Source organism: Macrosteles quadrilineatus, unplaced genomic scaffold (assembly GCF_028750875.1).
Source record: "Macrosteles quadrilineatus isolate MER2022 unplaced genomic scaffold, UCM_ALF_1.0 Scaffold_1__1_contigs__length_201487025, whole genome shotgun sequence".
Taxonomy (NCBI): Eukaryota; Metazoa; Arthropoda; class Insecta; order Hemiptera; family Cicadellidae; genus Macrosteles; species Macrosteles quadrilineatus.
In genome coordinates, this window is record NW_026542594.1 from 191,749,674 (window position 1) to 191,769,250 (window position 19,577).

At 35.6% G+C, this 19,577-nt stretch overlaps 1 protein-coding gene across 2 annotated transcripts in view; it reads left to right on the plus strand.

Annotated features, from left to right (window-relative positions):
• Nucleotides 1-19,577, plus strand: part of LOC128992761 (BMP-binding endothelial regulator protein-like) — a 132,799-nt gene that overhangs the window by 105,976 nt on the left and 7,246 nt on the right. For both annotated transcript variants that reach the window (XM_054416503.1, XM_054416509.1), the window contains exons 6-7: nucleotides 16,627-16,809; nucleotides 17,921-18,195. In XM_054416503.1, coding sequence (XP_054272478.1) covers nucleotides 16,627-16,809; nucleotides 17,921-18,195 — 458 coding nt within the window. The remainder of the gene's footprint in view (nucleotides 1-16,626; nucleotides 16,810-17,920; nucleotides 18,196-19,577) is intronic.

Here is a 19,577-nt window from a genome sequence, read left to right on the forward strand (position 1 = left end):
TCAAGTATATGAAGGTCAGAGTGTGAAAGATTGTGACTGGGGACCGAGCGTGGGTAGAGGAAGGAAAGCTCAACTTGCTAATATGAACGGAAGTGGAAGTGTAGATGAAGGCAGTTCAGTTAGTAGAGGGACAAAATGAATGAGGTATGAGTTTGAGTAGATGACGGTAAGCTTAAGTGCGTGAATCTGAGTGGGGGTTGAGCTTGGATAGAGGAAGGTCAGTTAGAGTGCGGGGACTGAGCTTGGACAAAGGAAGGTTATTTAGAGTACTGACCTTAGGAGGACGGTCACATAGAGTGTGTAAAAGGTACGAGGGTCGCGTTTGGGTAGAGGTAGGTCGGTAGGTCACTTATAGTGTGTGGGGACTGATGGGTTTTCTTTTAAAGGGTTTAGGTTTACAAAACATTTTTAATAACATTTTAAATATTTTATAATTTTTCCGTGAACAATTTTAGTATTTTGTCGACTGTAGCAGTCATCGACCAACACAATAAATATTATGTTTAAGTGTTATTTGTTATGGCAAGTTTAAGCTATACCTTACGCTACTAAACAGATTAAGTGCCATCAGATTACATATTTTGAAACGCCGTGAAAACATTTGTTACTAACTTCGATAGGAAACGTTCGCAATGGCTCCCCTAAAAAGTGAATGCTGTGTAGGTGGTTGAAATTAATTAACCGTAGAAACGTTTGCAAGTGTTTGTTTGTGGACAAAAATACAACGACCTTGCATCCAGCCCAGACACAACGCTCGGTACATTGTTGTTAACGAAACTGAAACCAAGCTATGGTTAGCGCCAACAAGTGATATATATGTATATCCACTTTGATGTACTATATTACTTGGGGGATTTTAGATTTATATCATTTTATGAAAATACGCAGAAAAATTGAGCTTTTTGTTTATTTGTATAAAATGTATTTCTAGACATTGCACTATGTGTTGTACTGGGTACAAATTGTCAGACACACTCAAGCAATTAAAAACTGTTTGTTTATTGAAAACAGTTCGATACAATAAAACAGTAATAAACATGATTACCAATACCAGTCTGAGTATACTATTATAATTTCGTACTAATTATTATTTCACGGTATAACTGTTGAGTATCAGTATTTCACTATCCATTCAGAACTTTCATTAGCTTTGGAATAAATTTTTGCAATACAATTTTGTATTGGATCGTAGGGAATCTGTGTGAGATGATGCATGCTCGATTTAAAGAATTAATAAAGGGGTTTCAATCAAATACTTGGAAGTCATGCCACGATTTCAGATATTTCACCTTTGAACCATACAACTTTTCCTTGTAAAAGAATGTCAGAAGTGGTAAAGTCATTAAACTAAGAAATTACGAATGGCAAATAATTATTTCTAACAATTAATTACATCATATCCTATAAATTTTCAATTGATGAAGATTTTTCCTAGAATAATACTTCTAGTATTTTATAAGCTTTCCAGAAAATTAAGAACTTAAAACTTAAAAAATCTTAAATTTCTTTGTGAATTAATGTCAGAAATGGAAAAGTAATTACACCAAGAAATTTAGTGTTGCAAATAATGCTGACCAAATAAATTACATAACCACAAAACATGTTAAAAATGGTTAGATACTTTCTGAATATACTCTTCTATAGCTATTTTATTTCCTAGAAATATAAAAATGTTAAACTTTGACCAATCGTAAAACTAACAGTCAAAAATCGTAGTCATCAAACTAAGAGTTGTTACGAATAACGCTGGTCAATAAATTACATAATATCAAAAAATTTTATCGCCGGGGAATTTCATTGCCCTTTGGACTTTGTTGACGCCTTAGGTGCTGTGACCCGTGGGCCCCCTTTTGATCGAACCCCTTCAAAGCTCACACGAGAACATAGCCTTATCTGAACCTGATAAGTGAACGTCGGTTCCTTTCAAAGCCCAATCATGAGCGTGCTAATTATTTTCAATAAACCGAAAAACAACTGAACCAGTTAAAGGGATTATTGGCACTTTTGTTCTGTTTTTAATTTTTCTCGAGTTAAGGGTTAAAATGTTTGTGAAGAATTTTCCAAAACAACGAGTTATTTAGTAAATATTTACAACGGAATCAAGAGAGTATTTTTTTTTTCAAAGAATCTTAAATATTTTCCAGTAGATATTTTAGTTACCTATTGTTCCGAATATAAAAGTTAAATTTAAAATTTGACTATTATTACATTTAATTTGAAATCCACTACCAAAATAGGAAAATCGTCAATCTTATAAATGCCATGTTACAGACAATTATTAAAAATGAGTTAATTTCGGTACTTTCCTGTTATACCGACTACACCAAGTATGGCTAGATAAACAAACATTTTAATAAATTTAAGATGTGTTATACGTACAAATAACCTATCCTAAACTAATACATATAGGTTGCAGAAAAAAGTATCTCAATTTTCAACCATGGACAGACATTTTTAAAGAAATTTTGTTTTGTTTATGGATTTACAAATCAAATAGGTATCCACTAGCCATATTGTTTATGTTTTTAACCCCTTGACCATTTTTTAGCTATCCTTGAATATAATCCAGCAACTTAACACCATTCCCAACATCGGACGAGATACAATCCAAGCGCCTTCTTTGAAAGATTACACTCAAATACGTCATTAAGTGGTAAACCATCACTCACAGCCTTCTAGATCGTCGTAATGACGTCATCCGAGAGGCGACGACGTGATTCAGTTGGCTGACTCAACAATGCTCTTAGAATCAGTAGGCAGTGGAATTCCTTTCGTCCTGCATCCTATTATGGAGTTAGCGACAGTTCTACTTTGTCTCCAACTCATTGTGTTCCGTTTTGCCATTTATATCCGTTTATTGAGTGAGAAAAACGGGAAAACGGAATAAATTTCATTACTTTAATGATTATTTTTCATCTTTTGGTTCAGCCGCGCATAAAAAGCTCACTAAGGAAAGAAACTTCAAGTTAGTTCGTATTTAGTCTGCATCATTTATTATCATAAGTTTATAATAGACAAACAATAATAATTTATACAGTACAATATAAAACATCATTGACATTTCTGCATTACAAACAAACAATTCCACACTGAAAACAATTGATGTTGATTTGTTTTACCAAAACAAGCTGACAGAAATTCGTTGGGAGATTTACAGTTTAAATGCATTCAAACTAGGCAATATGTTTTATTCATATCTTTGCTACCTAATACATACGTGTATAACTGTGGGGTAGCTAGCTTAGTGGTTAGAGCGCGGGACTTCGGTTCCAGAGGTCCCGGGTTCAAATCCTGCCAAATCAGCAATGGATTATATTCTAAGTGATAATGCCGCAACCCCTAGGTCTAGCCTGAAGTAGTGTGAAAAACAATCCCAGGCTCGTGCCTAGCGTCTTAGGGCAACAAAAAAACTATAATGCATTTTAAGGAATATTATCATTTAGTGAACAACATATCATATGCATTTTAATAAAGGGAGTGCTCTAAAACAGGTTCTCATCACTTGAATAGTCTATTATTTTCCTCTAGCACTTGAACCAAAAAGGTTGAGTTTTGAGCCACTGGGTACCATTATAAGACAACTTAAAGTTTCTAATGACTGGCGGGAATTGAACCCACAACTCGAGGACCGAAGCGCCACTGCTCAACCCATGTGACTAGTTACAGCTCGTTATAATTCATTGGGACAATATAATCAATAATAATATAAATAAAACATATTGTTTTAGATTTTTCAAATTGATGTAAAATCTTGCATGTGATTGCCGGCATTACCATTTTAATTATCACTTTATTTTACCATTGTGTACAAAACCAAGCTACAATCTTTTCCAACCCCCTCCAGCTTCCCCCTTGCGAATTCCAAACGCCAGATCACTTTGGACATCAATTATTCATAACACACACGATGAATTATTAATGCCGGTTATTTATCGTCCGATGTTAGACCGTATTACGGTTATTACGGTGTAATGCCGTGTTTTCGCCGGCGTTCCGCGATTTATGCCGTTTTAATGTCGGTGATTAAGGACGCGGAAGTCGACGACATCTAGTCTGCCGTGGTGACGCCGTCGGATTACTACAATTATTTTTTATAGTAATTCCGTCTATACGCCGGCGTCTATTGTAAATAGTGCAATACGTTTGAATCGGTGGTAGACGTGTACGGATGTTTTTTGTTTTATTTACTTAAAATTGTACAAGTAGACTTCTCAAAATATACATTTTTTTAGTTATTTGTACGTTGCATGTTTGAGTGGTGTTGTTGACAATTTTTTTCTCTTATTTTAAGGTTAGTATGCTTCGTTTCGTGTATCACCTTGTAGGTTACTTCCAAAATTATATACACAAGTTTAAGTCACATTTTCTTTCCAAGTAATCATTGAAGATTAAGCTCCTCATACATTTGCCATTGGGTAAAAAAGCACCCATTTTACCAATTCAAATTTTAAAAACCTGCCATTTTTGCTAGGGAAGACATATCGACTTCAGGTTTGCACCATTGCTTATGTCTTGACAACCCCTTCAAAATGAGGGGTCACTCAATAAGTGTTGTCATTAAAAAAAAGTTCATCCCCTATCCCCTACCCTGTTAGAGGGACTAAAAAAGATTTTTGATGTAAAAGATTGTGGATGCTTTGTTAAAAATCAATGCCACAAACTACTTAATTTACACACTGTATATAGGTAGTGCTAGTAAACCGTTGTCAAATACAATTTATTTTCTTCTGTTTCAAACAAGTGGTTTATTATAACTATCGTTCCTTGTAAAATGTCGTAAGTTAAAAACCCCTTTTTAGTGAAATCAAACGGTAGCACAATCTATGCGAAGCTTATTTGACTACGGGTTATTTGAGTAGGGAATTGTGGATCTAAAATCCAAAAACTCTTCTGGTAATTTTCAGATTCCTGCCAATTTGAATCCACAATCAAATGGTATTATCGTTGAATCTCAAACGTAAAGCAACAATGAACATTGCAACAGCTGATCTACAATATACAGTTTTTCCAATTTTCCAGCGTACACGATCACATAGCCGTTTATGTGGTGTGTGTTTGAACAATAAAGTGTGACAAAACTTTTCGTGTTGTAATTAGTACAAAAAATAGCCACTAGTGAGGAGGCAGGTAAACATAAATTCTATCAAGTCTAACCTTTACACAGGCGCAATCGATCCATTGAGTAGACGACTTTCAAGGTAATTGCATTGAAAAACAAAACAGGATGTGGCGGCGCAAATGAATAAGACAATGAGACTAAGTATATCGGCTACAGGCCCTATTAGGAAACAGGGCGTTAGGAATCCTGTCTGAATCACCGCACTTTAGGTGTTACTGAATCGAGACAATAGTATTGTTCAAACATAGGCAAGTATATCAATTAATTAAGCTGTAATTTGACATTTTTGTCTTTCAACAGTGTAAATCCTTCTAATGCTATAAATGAGAAAGTTTGAATGTATGGATGGATGGATGTATGTTTGTGACAAGTAAACGCGAAAAATACTGGCCGGATTGGGCTGACATTTGGCATGATGATAGCTCACATTCCCGATTAACATACAGACGCATTCTTATCTTAAAAGTCCTTTCGGGCTCCGCCCCAGTGGCTCTGGAGTTTCCCATGTTAACCTTATGAGTAACCGTATTTAAAAGGAATAAAAGAATTTTGTCAGCTGTTTCAACTACACAAGTTGGCTCTATGATATTGAATAGCATTAAAAAGTTACAAGGTTTACCAACAGGGTGCAGTACTATTATTTTTTTACATTTATGACAACAGCTATCCTATTAAGGCCATAAAGGTAAAATTTTGTTTTTAAAAGGCTTATGTGTAACTATTTTATCAACAGATGTAAACATCAAAATGTTTCTATTTCGTGTTCTCTTTCCGTTGCAAAGCAGGGGTACAACAGCTAGTTAATTATACTGTTAGAGGAACGCATATTTTTATAATTAATTGTGATAATACGTTTTGATGATGAGTAAAACAATTTTAAATTCTTTACCGTCTCAGCACTGTATCAATTTTTACTCTTAGAATAAACATACTATTTTATTATATATTTATAAGTTTACTTGCCACAGAAATACTTAACATTTTCCTATTTTCTTCACATTATTTTTACACATATTTTTTAAATAAATGTATTTATACACAAAATGTACGATTATTTTTAAGAGGTCGGCGGCCTCTTTTAACCTTGCATTTGCCCTTCCACATAGACTAACTGCCCGTGCTATGTGGAATATTCAACAGCAAGTAGATATTTGCTATATCTACTATTTCAAATATTTTAATTGTACTACAAAAATAATCATCGTTCGGTTCGTGTGTATACTATTTTTTAATTGTATTTTCATCAACTTTTGTTTACATTTAAGCTGTTTACACTACTATTCATCAAAGTTTAAGCTGACAGGTATTATAAAGCATCATATGAAAAAGTTAAAACTTATAAGAGTACGCAGGTTTGCTGTAGTGGTGTTATTATTTAACAGGAAAGCTCGACTGCACTTTAACGCGTGGTTGTACGTATCAATAATTACACGTTATTATTTAAATAATAACGCAGGCTATTAACAAATAATAGTTTAATTTCAAGGTCCAGGAACCGATCTTGACTGTTGGCGCCATTTTATCAGGGTTTTTTTAATTAGAGAGATTAGGCAACTTATGAATAAATATTCTTATTCATGACCATTTTAGGTTCAATTAAACATTCGTATTTAATTCGTATGGTATAATTAAATCGAATATTCATATTTTAATAATTTCTCCTGCATTTACGTAGTTGGGACAAGCAATTAAAAATCTCTCTATATTGTATTATGTAATTGATCTTTTTACGTGGTAATAACATAAAAATTTCCGTGTTTACATTTTAAAATGTTTTAAATTTAATCTAGTGAAAATTTTATTTGTTTGTCAGTTTGCCAATTTTACAATACAATGAATTACGTTATTGACAGAGTTACTGTTTTTGCCACTGACTTTTTAACTAAACTGAAAGTACTAACTGAACCCTCCTATATGGTCTTGTCGACAACCCAAGAGGAAATCAATTTACAGTCAACCTTTTAAGTGGCTTATTAAACTATGTTATGTTTTGATACAAATTTTACTAATCTGTTTGATTGGGATTTGTACTTCAGTATCTAATAGTTTTGACTAGTATAATTGACTATTGGATACTCAAAGCTATCCAATAGTTAAAGCTAAGTCATGACTTGCCACACAGGTGATTTTAAAAAAGCTGAAATAAACCAAGCAGAATACATTAATACAAACAAATAATCACACCTGATTTTAATAAGGTAATAAATTAAAAGAATAACATACAAATAAGTACAGGTATTTTTAACATTATGTATATGGAAAGTTCCCTTTAGAAAGGAATTACGACCTCAATGGTCTTTTAATTTAATTTATGAAATAATGGATAGTTTTGGGCAAGGTTTCTCGTCATGATGAACATTTTAAGTATATTGATTATGGGGGTGTGACTTGTAGTTTTCTCAAAAGTTCATAGGTACTTTGGGATTCATATATGGATTTTGTATGAATGATTTCATTGACAGAATGAACGCGAAATTCTACAAACAATTTTTGCTGTTTTGATACGATCTATTAGCTTTAACAATGTTTTCTTGTTCACGCCTTGAATACCACGAAGCTACTTAACTAAATTGGGAGCGATTAGTAGTGCGGACCTTTAATCCTCAAAGTTCCTGGCTCAAATCCCGCCAATCACCCATAAATTTTATGTGATAATTCCATGATCAAGCCTGAATATAAACCCTTGAGAGCCTGGCGTCTTCAGAACGTCTTAGGATGTGGAGGGATGTGAAAATAAACTAATAAATGCAAAATACAATCACACATCGCAAAATGGATTCCGAACCACCCGGTTGGCGGCATCACAGTCTTGTGACACGGTGCTTGCAAACACAAAGCGTATAAACGCCGGTAACTGCGGCCTAGAACCCACCATAGACCGGCAGAATGGACCATAAACGAGCAGGTGTACGGAACTACAGAGTTGAGTACAGTACACCGACCCTAGCGACCCTAGCGACTTATCTTTGTTGCCGTTCGTGTCCAGAATTGTGGAAAACGTCAATAGAGTATGTTGCGAGCTTAACTTTCATTTTTTCTTGACACGTAAAAAATTAATCAGCGCTCTTTGTGGATTTATTTTGCGCTAAATACAAGGATTTAGATGTACGGTAGTTGACTTTGATTGGTGTTAAAAATTCGAATTAAATTTTGTATGGTTTTTCTTTTGAGATGTATTTGATATTGTCCTATTTCAGTGCGGTTGCACAACTGGAGTTTAGTTCTTTGGTTACATACCTAATACGAGGAAACGCAAATGTTAACAAATTCATCGTTTTTATCGAAAAACAATAGTTTTCCATAAAAAGTTTATTTTCGTTAGGATTGTAACGGTGACATACGTCCGCTATATATTCAGCTAGTCAATATGAAAAAAACAAATTAACAATAGTTTTTTCTGTAAGATTCCATTAAACGAGAGAGTGTAGGAGTTTTGCCAACGGGTATCAGGTAGAAAGGGTCCCCATCCATGAATTCCACATACTGCGGAGTTTTGCCAACGGTTGTGGGTTGCGCGAGAGGGGGAGGGGGAGAGAGATTACACGTGACCGTGAGGGTGGCGTCCACTAGGGGTTGACAAACCAGGCAGGATGCTGACTGTGTTCAAAGTAATGGAGTTATGCACCTCTGACTGTGAAAGGAAATGTATTGAATTTTTAACCTAACCTAACCTAACCTAACCTAACCTAACCTAACCTAACCTAACCTAACCTAACCTAACCTAACCTAACCTAACCTAACCCAACCCACTGCGACAAGCGCATAACTGCCAAGCGTAAACAACCCTGACAATCGCTCTCCTTCCCTCCGTCACACTCTTTCTCCCACCACCACCGTTGGCAAATCTCCGCACCAAGAGGTGACCGAAGGCATCCCCCCCATCTACCTGACACCCGTTGGCAAAACTCCGGTTCCCTAAACGAGAATCTTGTAGGACATTATAAAACAATCTAGGGGTTTTGGTTTCAATTAACTTAACTTCATTATCTGCAGTTATTTAGGTTGTAAGCGGCAATGATGTAATTCAAATATTGAAAAAAATACAGTAGGCCTAATCCTATAGTTCGGCCGCTTAGAAAACGACCTGCGCGCTAATGCTAAACCAATGCTGGAGGAGGTCGCTTTCTAAGCGGCCGAACTATATTTCCATCAGCTTGGTTAGCGTTTTGGACTTCGTGCGGTAGGGACGGGTTGCGGGTTCGATTACCATGACATCCAAAACACAATATGGTCTTAGACCGCTTACCCTAAAAGCGTTTAAAAGTACTTCCACCTGTAACGTCATCCCGTGAAAAACTACCAGCTTACTAGAACATCGTTGTTGATTTATAGAGAAGCGTAACCTAATTGAGAAAAATAGCTAAAACCTTCAAATTCCTCACAACAACGTGATTCGAAAACGATTCAACGAGCGGTATATCTCCCGCCAATTATCCGCGCGGGAACAAACATGGGAGGCAGGCGCACCGCAACAAACCAAGGCAGGCGCGGACCAGTAACGAAGCGAAGGCAGGCCGCTTGTGTGGTCTGCACAAAGCTTTACTGTCATTCCCGGGAATTAATAATACATTGTGTGCTAGTTTCATTAGGCTTCGGTGATTAATGCGCTGAGCAAACGTTGGATACGATCTCCTCCCCTCCCCCCCACAACCTGCTGGATGGTAACGACTTTATTCTTCTTACCAGACGAAGGGAGTGTGGCAAGTGTGGAAGAGCAGGATGTGTATGGAACACGATAACTCTAGTAATTTTGGTCGAATTTTGATGAAATTGTGCATGAATATGTACAGCTGGATAAACTTCATTGGGTTCTCGAACCAGCAAGATAGGTTTATAAGACAGTATGTTATGGGGTTTTGAAATATTTGTGTTTTTTTTTAAAATGTTTACCCTTAATGTCAAATTTGTCCCTAATGTCTACAATTAAAAACAATCGTGTAGAGCTGTAAAAAAGCAATTTTGTACGTTGAGGCATTGTTGTACAATTAATTTAAAAAAACTACACTTAATGTCCATGTTATTCTAATGGAGAAATAGTAGATTGGTGTAGTTATCTTATTTATGGATATATTTATCAATTTTAGTAAATTAAATCTACACCATACGTTTAGTAAAAGCACTTTTGTTCTTTGCCTGTAACAGCAAACCCAAGTACTCGTTAATGGTAAAATACATTTTCGTAACACAATAAAAACTTAGTTCCCACAGTACGATCTTGCTGGAAAACTCCCGCACCTTTTTACTCTACTCTACATCTACATCCAATACATAATTACAAATTAACCTAATTATTGTTGACCGTTCTGCTTTTCTATCTTGGATCTTGTTTTGTGTGAAACTAATCCACTAATGCATTCTACTGTCAGTTGTAATTCCTGCATCGACTTGTCTAATCTATCTTATCTTAAAGGTCACCAAGTTGTTTCAGTTCTTTATCACTTCGGCCTCCTACACTAGTAAATTAATCTATTGATTGCTATGTCTTCGTGTTTTGCCATTCATTGCCGATTAGTGTGGAACAATCCATAACTGAGACATATCGCTTATTTTCGCTAAACACAGTTCACTAAAATAATTATGTAGTTGATGTCTTGCATTTTAGTTGCATCGACTAATCTTATCTCAAAAGGTCAACAAGATGTAATAGTAGTTAACTCTTCGTTTTCCTCCTACACAAAAGAATCCATGATCTTTTCCTCGAGTTTTCTAAATCTATTTTGCAATTAAATTTCGATTAGTCGAGTAGTGTGCTTTTTGTTGACATCTGCGAAAATTTTTGTTTGTATTAGTAGAGGTAAGATTCATGCTGATATAGTGAAATCTCAACTTTTTGAGCAGAATTCGATAAGTTACCTATCAACCCATGTTGCAAAACTATGTTTATCGGTATTCTTAAATCAACTCTTGACGAAAATCGTCTGTAAACCTCAATGAAACAGGTAATACACGTGATCACTTACAGTCTGAATGTAACTTATAGCTCAGAGTGATGCAATTTGTACCTTACGTCATACAAGCTGCAGAAACATTGCTAGATCCTGCTGAGAAACATGAATCACGATAACTCGTATATTATGATTCTTGATGATCAAACTGTTTCGTTTCTTGAGGCATCCGCAATTGTCAGCAATTGTTTGGATCAAGAGTTTCCAAGAGTTTTTGGATCAAGAGTAATAGTTGAGAAGATTGAGGACGAGCCAAACATTAGGGCATTTTCCCAAAATGTAAATGTGATAGTAACGATACACAATTAGAAGTTTTAGGTTAAACCTAACAAAAGATTATATCCACTGATCTAGAAATACAACTGGAGGTAGCACTGACAATCTATATATATAAAAGGCAAAGCCCTCACTGACTCACTGACTGATTCACTCAGTCACTCACTCACTCGTCACTAATTCTCCCACTTCCCATTTACCTAGGAAGCTGAAATTCGGTACACCGATTCATTGGGCATTAAATAGGAAAACTAAGTAGTTTTTATTCTGATCGGGCTTTCGGGCTCCGCCCCAGTGGCTCTGGAGTTTCCCATGTTAACCTTATGATTTTTCATATTTAAAAGGAATTTTTTAACAGCTGTTTCAATTAAACAAGATGGTTCTGTTCTTTGATGCTCAATAGCATTAATGTTACAAGGATTACCAACAGGGTGCAGCACTATTTTTTTTTTTTTTTTTTATTTATGACTACAGCCAATTTGCAACCAAAAGGTGAGTGAACGTAGCGAACGAACTTCAACCTGGAAGCGAGTTAGCGTAGCGAACGAGCTCCAACCTAAAGGTGAGTGAGCGTAGCGAACGAACTTCAACCAGGACGTGATTGAGCCATGCGAACGAGCTCACTTGTGAAACGGGGCAAAGCCCGCGGGTACAGCTAGTTCTTCTATAAAATCGAGACGAGGTAATTTTGTTAGGTTGACACTCACAGGGGAAACAGCTCATTGGCTCAAATCTTTATGTATGTTCTATTCCTTAATCCCTTAGTACAAATGGTGGCCAACGTCTCGAAACTCTATAATTCAGTGCACAGTTGTATCTCTTAACTCAGTGTAAATACCCCTACTATAAACAGGATTTGATATTTATAACATTCAAACATTAAAAAAAACTTAGTGTTAGTGTTGAAGAATAAGGCTTAAATTAAGGAATAAACAATTCTAAGGGTATAATTGTCTTTTTTGTTGTTGACTTGTTATGAGAGATATTTATTGAAGAAAATCGATCAAACTACGTTTATTTATTTCAATATATTTATGAAATGATGAACTCTTATTTTCTTTGTACCTATCTACTGAATGCTAACCCAGCAGTCTCTGAACAGTCCTACTAAACAGCTGATCTTAGTCAGTAACAAAGCTAATAGGCCTATCATCTAACTCCAATCCACACCACCCTTCACTCATCCTATGTGGCGTCCCCATCTCAATTGATAATGAAATAATAATCATCATACTGTAAAATACAACAATCCACAAAAATCAACAATCATCTGTGTTTTTAGTTTATCCCGACAGTTTGAAGTAGCTTCCATACTCTCTCTACTATCAAATGTCACTTGTATATTTGAGGTTAGATTTTTTATCGCTAGAAGCTTTCTCCGATAGCTATGAGAAAGCTTCGTAGACATAGACCTGTACCGGAGAAAAGGATTCTATCTTTACAGTCTTGCTTTTACTTCCGGATAGTTGGTATTACTGCTCTTATTTTGTGTTGGCACCATGGCTATGTAATTGGTACCTTTCCTACTTAATGAAATTATTTTATGTTAATATACAGGGTGTTAAGAAAAGGTGGGGACATATTTTACCTAGTGATTCCTTGGGTCAAAATAAAGAGGAAATCAAGAATAACATTTTTTCCAAAATCGCTTCGTTAACCAGATATCCGTCATTTGTATTTTTTTATATAAAAACCGATCTTTATGAAACTTTGTATGTATGTTATGGTAGACAAGACCAGTGTTATAAAAAAAGTTCATCTCGATTCAACTTAAAGTTTCAAAATGACGGCCATTTAAAACTTTTAAACTCAAATTACTCAAAAATGACTGGTTTGATGAAAAAGTACCAAGAACACTTTTATTTTGCATTTTTAATTACCTATCAAACGATGCCAATTTCAAAAAGATCGAATAAGGAATAGCTTAAATATTTCGATTTTTAGTTGTAAAATAGAACTAACCTAGCTTCTGTTTTATTCTACCCCATTTTACAACTAAAAATCTTAATATTTCAGCTATTTCTTATCTTCATTTTTTAATTTTGTATCGGTTGATAGGGAATTAAAAATGCTAAATAAAAGTGTCCTTGACATTTTTTCATAACATTAGCCGTTTTTGAGTAATTGAAGTTAAAAAAATTAAAATGGCCGCTATTTTGAAATTTTAAGTTGAATCAAGATTAATTTTTTTCTAACATTGGTCTTTTCTACCTTAACTACATACCAAGTTTTATTAAGATCAGTTGAAAAATTCAAAAATAAAAATGTTTATGTAAAAAATACAAAATGGTGGATATATGGTTAACGAAGTGATTTTGGAAAAAAAAATATTCTTGATTTTCTCTTTATTTTGACCCAAGGAATCACTAGGTAAAATATGTCCCCACCTTTTTTGAACACCCTGTATATCTAGGATTTTCTTCGTTTCTTTTTCACCTGTCCTACTTAACCGATTTTACTGATCGAGGTGCCATTTACTACAGCTCATGGTCCAAAGGACAAATGGTAACTGAAAAGATCATTTTATGGTTTCGCTCCCCTAGCGTTTGATTTAATTCTAGAGTTTGTTTTGATTTATCCAAAGATCCTGACAGACTTTCTTTTCAACGGATTTATACAGTACAATTAATTTACAAACAGCTGATCCTTTAGTTTAGTTTTCAAGCACAGTCAGTCACGAAACACGAGGCGACACAGTTTGTGATATTGGGTTTTTTTTAAGTCTGATAATTTGTAACCTGATTGAAGTAAATCACTCTAAGTAAAATAAATAAACAATCGACTTTTTTTGTAAACATATCAAATTTCTTGTAGTCTTGTAACATGTTTTATCAAAAGGAAATTTGATTGTGGGAAGGTCTTTGTGACAATGTTACTGAAATGGCAAACCAGTCAATCAACTATAAACATAGAGACTTATTAAACACACTTTTTCCACTCTACACTTAACTAACAACTTTGTAATTTGGTTTGCTGCCGATATTTCTAAAATCTTGGATTATAACTTCCAAATTGTCGCACCAAGTGAGGTTTTTGTGGCGCCTTCGTACGCGGTCAGGAATAAACTTCAAACCACAATTATGCGTGTTGCATTACGCTGTTTGCAGGCACCTTTCAAGATGATATGTTAAGAGAAACTGAAGAAATCTAGGTTATTAACTGTAGTAGGCAGTTAAAGTTTTTGGTCGAAACTAGGGAATTTAACAAGTTAAGTTAGTTTATTTGCTAAAAACAATATAGGGATGGTTATTGATTGTACGTTGTTAATTTTTGGCCGAAACAAAGAATAGTAAAGTTTACAAATTAAAATTAAACTTATTGGGCTCTAATAATTGTAAGAAGTTAGCTTTTTCAGTTAAAAGAAATAAAACAGAGAATTTTATGGTATACTTAGTATACCTCTGACAGAATTCACTCAACTTGTTACTATCAGTACATTTTGTCCTGTATAATAGTGGGTGTGAAATTTATCTAGAAAGTTTTTTATAATCGTTCTTTATGTAAACTTTTTTCCTCAGTTTCTCACACACACTTCTTTCCAAATTACACATTTGAATTATTTTCAACACCCTTTATTCTTGGACATCGGATCATTAAACAAACACCAAAACGTTCTTCAGATTGAACGATGACCAGCAAAGCCAATGCGATAATAAAGTTATTCGTCATCTAGCAGGCAGTGGCCTAATATTTTCAGGCACCTGCCACTGCCACCGTAATTTAATCGCCGCAGTCAGGGTGGCCGTGGCCGAGGCTGGTTACCCTTTGATAGATCGCGGTCAAAAAGAAATCAACTTTTGTTTTACTCTCTGTTGAATTCATAGGCATTCCTTGAGTCAACATTCCATCCCCGCCATATGACCCCTGCTGCGCCGATCTTTTGTCTTAGATAAAAAGAGGACCGGACTTTTGTTTTGTTTGTTTTCCACAGATGAACATGTCAGCGTTTTTATTGCTCCTTAATGACCCCTATCTCGCTGTATCTCTGGCGGCTGCCACAATCAAATAATTACCTCCGTTGGATCGTATATTTACAAGGATCTGTTTATTGCTTCGGTTGTCCGGCTTGCGTTTTAGTGGGTTGTAGGAAAGTTATGGCAGTCCTGAGTAGTATTGTTTTGAATTTATGTTTGTGTAACACTTGGTAGGATAACAAATCACACTGTTAAGTTTTTCGTAAACTTCTTGATCAGCATTGTACGTGTTAAATTTACTACGGAAAGGGGAAGTGAGGAAAAATACGTCTAACACTACTTGAAACATACATTTACACTTACTGTTTTAACAAGACTGCAAAGATGATATGAAAGAGGGTATAGTTGTAATCGATTTCAATTGGACACTCCAATCATCATCAGGGAATTCACATGTCGGGTCTGATGGTTGGAGAGTCCAATCCAATCGATCACTACTTACCATCTTGCGAGTTAACATTATAAGTGTAAATATATGTTTCAAGACAAATATTTACTCACTGTCCATAAGTTATTGTGTAATCAAATTCGGAAGATTTATTCCGATTTCATTCGGGCAAATCATCTTGATGCTTGTAATCTAAACTGAAACATAATACGCATATCACATAAAAAAAGTTATACAATAGTTAAAACCATAAAACCCAATTTCATCCGAGCGAAAATTTTACTTCCACTGAGAACCCTTGTATCAAAATGTCACTTTAGTTTATACACAGATAACAGTACAGAGCAGTGGCGGATCCAGAGGGGGGGCGAGGGGGGGCGAGGGGGGCGACCGCCCCCCCCCCTCGGGCATACATATACATATATTTTTTACTGCATGTAATACAGTAGTGCATACAAATTGCGTAAAATAATTTGTCACACTAACTTTGGACAAAGAAATGGTAAAAAACTGTGATTTAGGAGACTTAGTTTACACACATTTTTCGGAGGGGTACCCCCGAACCGCCCCTGACTCCCTGGTTCGCCCCCCCCCTTGTGACTGCTCTAGATCCGCCACTGGTACAGAGGAAAAATTCAAAACACCTAAGTGGTGTCTAGCACCAGTGCTGGTGTCTAGGACAAAGTCCATCACCACTTCCTCACCCTCAAGTACTACAACGCTCAAGGTGGATGAAGACCTTGTGCTCTGTACGATAGGAATTTCAGCACAGTACTCGCTTCAGCACAGTACTCGCCGCTCAGGCCCTTCCTTGCCACAAGTATATTTCCGGCACGAACATACTAGAGCTTAAAGCGTAAGTTTTCTATGTGGTTTATACTGTTTGCAAATTTCCTTCAAAGCTCCTAACGCAGTTTTTTGCAGGGTGTCAGATCAATGGACAAGTGGTAACATCCGAGCGCAACGTCACTTCCACTGAAGACCCTTGTATCAAGTGTCACTGTCAAGACGGTCACATGACCTGCACCAAGAAGGCCTGCCCTGTCCTCAACTGTCCAGACTCAGCTGTTGAATACAACAAGGGAGAATGCTGTCCCAAGTGCAAAGGTGAGTGTGGAGGATTTTACTAATTTTTACTTCCAAAATTTGGCCTAAACAAAACAAAATCTTCCAGTTCTCAGAATTTTCTTTAGTCTATCTTCATCTTGGTCATATTTTCACCAACTTTGTTCTTCTACCTTTAAAATGTTCAAGTTTCCTTTCAAGGGGAGTAAGTTCAATGTTCAAGTGCATATAATGAATAAATTGTATTAATTTTTTTGTTTGATTTTATGTATAATGAACACAATTTTATTTCTCTCGCTGTCAAAAGGATGCTAATTCCCTTTGGACTAGTTGCTGTCTTTAAAAGACGATGGAATTAATTAAGGGAAGTCTTGATCTGATTTTGAGTTAAGTAAAAGATATATAGCAGGCTAAAATTCAACTTTAAAAGGAACATTTTTCAAGTTCTGCTCACCTACTTTTGGAATCGGTCATTTACCGTGTATTTTCTTGACCATTGAAACCTCAGTGGTGTTTAGCTACATCGACAATGGTGTAATTTTTTCTGCTGATTGAAATAAAGTGCAAAGTCTAATGGTCTTTTTAACTGTAGTTCTTCCACTTCTTAGTCATTGAACCACCTAAAGACATAGGCTTGTCCCTACATGGGATGAAGGGAGTGCTAAAAAGTATCTAAAGGGTTTTACTTTAAGACAGCATCTTTTTTACTCCCTATCGTGGACTTTTCTTAATTCTTCTTTTGTTAAAAATAAGTTTTTGTCAGTCAGTATTAACTTCTCTGATTTTTTTGAAGTTATGAGCATTAATGAATATGTAACACACCTTACTACTTGTTATTGAATTTAAATTTATCCAAATGTGATTTTTCTTTACAACCTTTTTCCTCTCTTTTTTACTGCAATCGTTTCAAATTTAATAGCTCTTCTCTCTGCCTCTCTTTTATAGTTAATTGTAATTTGCCACATTTTCTCAAATTTTTTGTTTAACCTTTGCTGTTAGTTTTTTCAATCTTTCCTTTTCTTCTTGTGTTGTGGCCACTCTTTGTAGTTTTTTTTTTGTCATTTTCCTATATTTTGCTTTCAATTCCTTTTCTTTTGAGTTTTATCAACCAATTTCATTGCTAAAACTACAGCTACATAATACTTGTTCTCAGGTTCCCGTCGACTGATCGAGCCGCCCAAGGGCAGTTGTCTACTGAAGCTCGGTCTGCACCAGTCCGGTAAGACGTTCCAACACGACGATTGTACAGTCTGTGCTTGTAACAACGGCACCCTCCACTGCCACCGGGCATCTTGCCCACCCCTAGACTGCCCGGAGGAGATGCAGGTCAGAGTGCCCGGCATCTGCTGCCCGTACTGCCCGAGGAAACCAACACTGCCGAAGGGAGAGTTGTACACTTCTTGCCGAGTGGGAGGTCGCACTTATGAGGTAGAAATCGTTAAATTGGATTATAATGTTATTATTTTTACGTCAATAACACACCAGGTTGTGTATTTTAAGGTGAAGATGAAATAACAGCTGACAGTTTTATTACTGACAAAGATGATCAGCTGGATGGTTCATTATCCAGGATTATTTATTAAAAACCCAATACTGAGACAGCTGGGTTAAGTTTCACACAGAATCTACGTTGCTCTTAAGTGAAACAAAACCTTTTAGGAAATACTAAGACATTCTCCATCTTTTAATAATGGATATCAATTCTTCATCCACTATGCTGGAACAACTTCTTAACTTTGAGATTTTCAACTATTTCAACACTTTTCTTATGGTATGGTTAACTGAGAGCAAAATCGACCCCTTCACATGTGTTCAACCTCTCCTTGAATATTTTGCACCCCCTCCCCTTAACGATATGATTTAATACAACAAAATATTTTCTTCATACTACAACTTCTATAGAACTAAATCTCCAAATTATATACTTCAATACAATTATTATTTCCTGTCGTCAATACAGAAGGATTCTCACCGCAAACTCTCTCTTGAACAGATGTTCGAGGATGAAAATATGTATCGTTTGGAGAAGAAATTCAACAAAACAGTTTATTAGAATTACAAATATCTGTGATGACTTGACGGGGCAAGGAGAACCGGTCGGTGGCCGTGAAACTGGTCGACAACCGCCAGGTCAATCAATCTACCGCAAATTAATGGTCTTTGAATTATATCTGTCATAAACTATACCCACTTGTCGAGAATTTACAAAAAGGGAAGTGTTTTTACACTTCTGATTGCTATCTTTTGATCGTTTGATGTTTATCATGAGTTGGACGGACATGAGATTGTTGTTATTGGCAATTTAGACTTTTTTCAGTTAAGCGCAGATTAGTGATCAGCTGTTTGATTGTTTGTTCAAGTTGTAGAACTTGTATATGCTTGGACATTGGCAAACTTATAAACACGTTTTGTTTGGTTTGGAATTTTAATTGAAGTAATCTTAAATTTTATATGAAAAATTATAATGCTCTTTTAGTGTCTGATACCTAGTTAGTTAACTCATTTTAAATCAATTTGGCATGATTTAAAAGTAGGTGAACGGTGAACCTACTTTCCAAACCAATACTCATTCTGCAAATTGATCTGTTTTTTTTTTGTTTTTTTTAAATAGTAGTAGTATTATTCATAAATTTTTTATGGAAGGGTCTTAGAGTTATAGTGGAGGATGGAAATAGGAACCATAGTAGACAATTTACGAGTTTGTACCTCAAAATCCATCAAGACGCTCTAAATGATTCGATCAACTGTCTCACATTGCTATTTGAGTCCATTCTGGTCACAAACGTCACTAATTCTGGAATTCTGGGGAA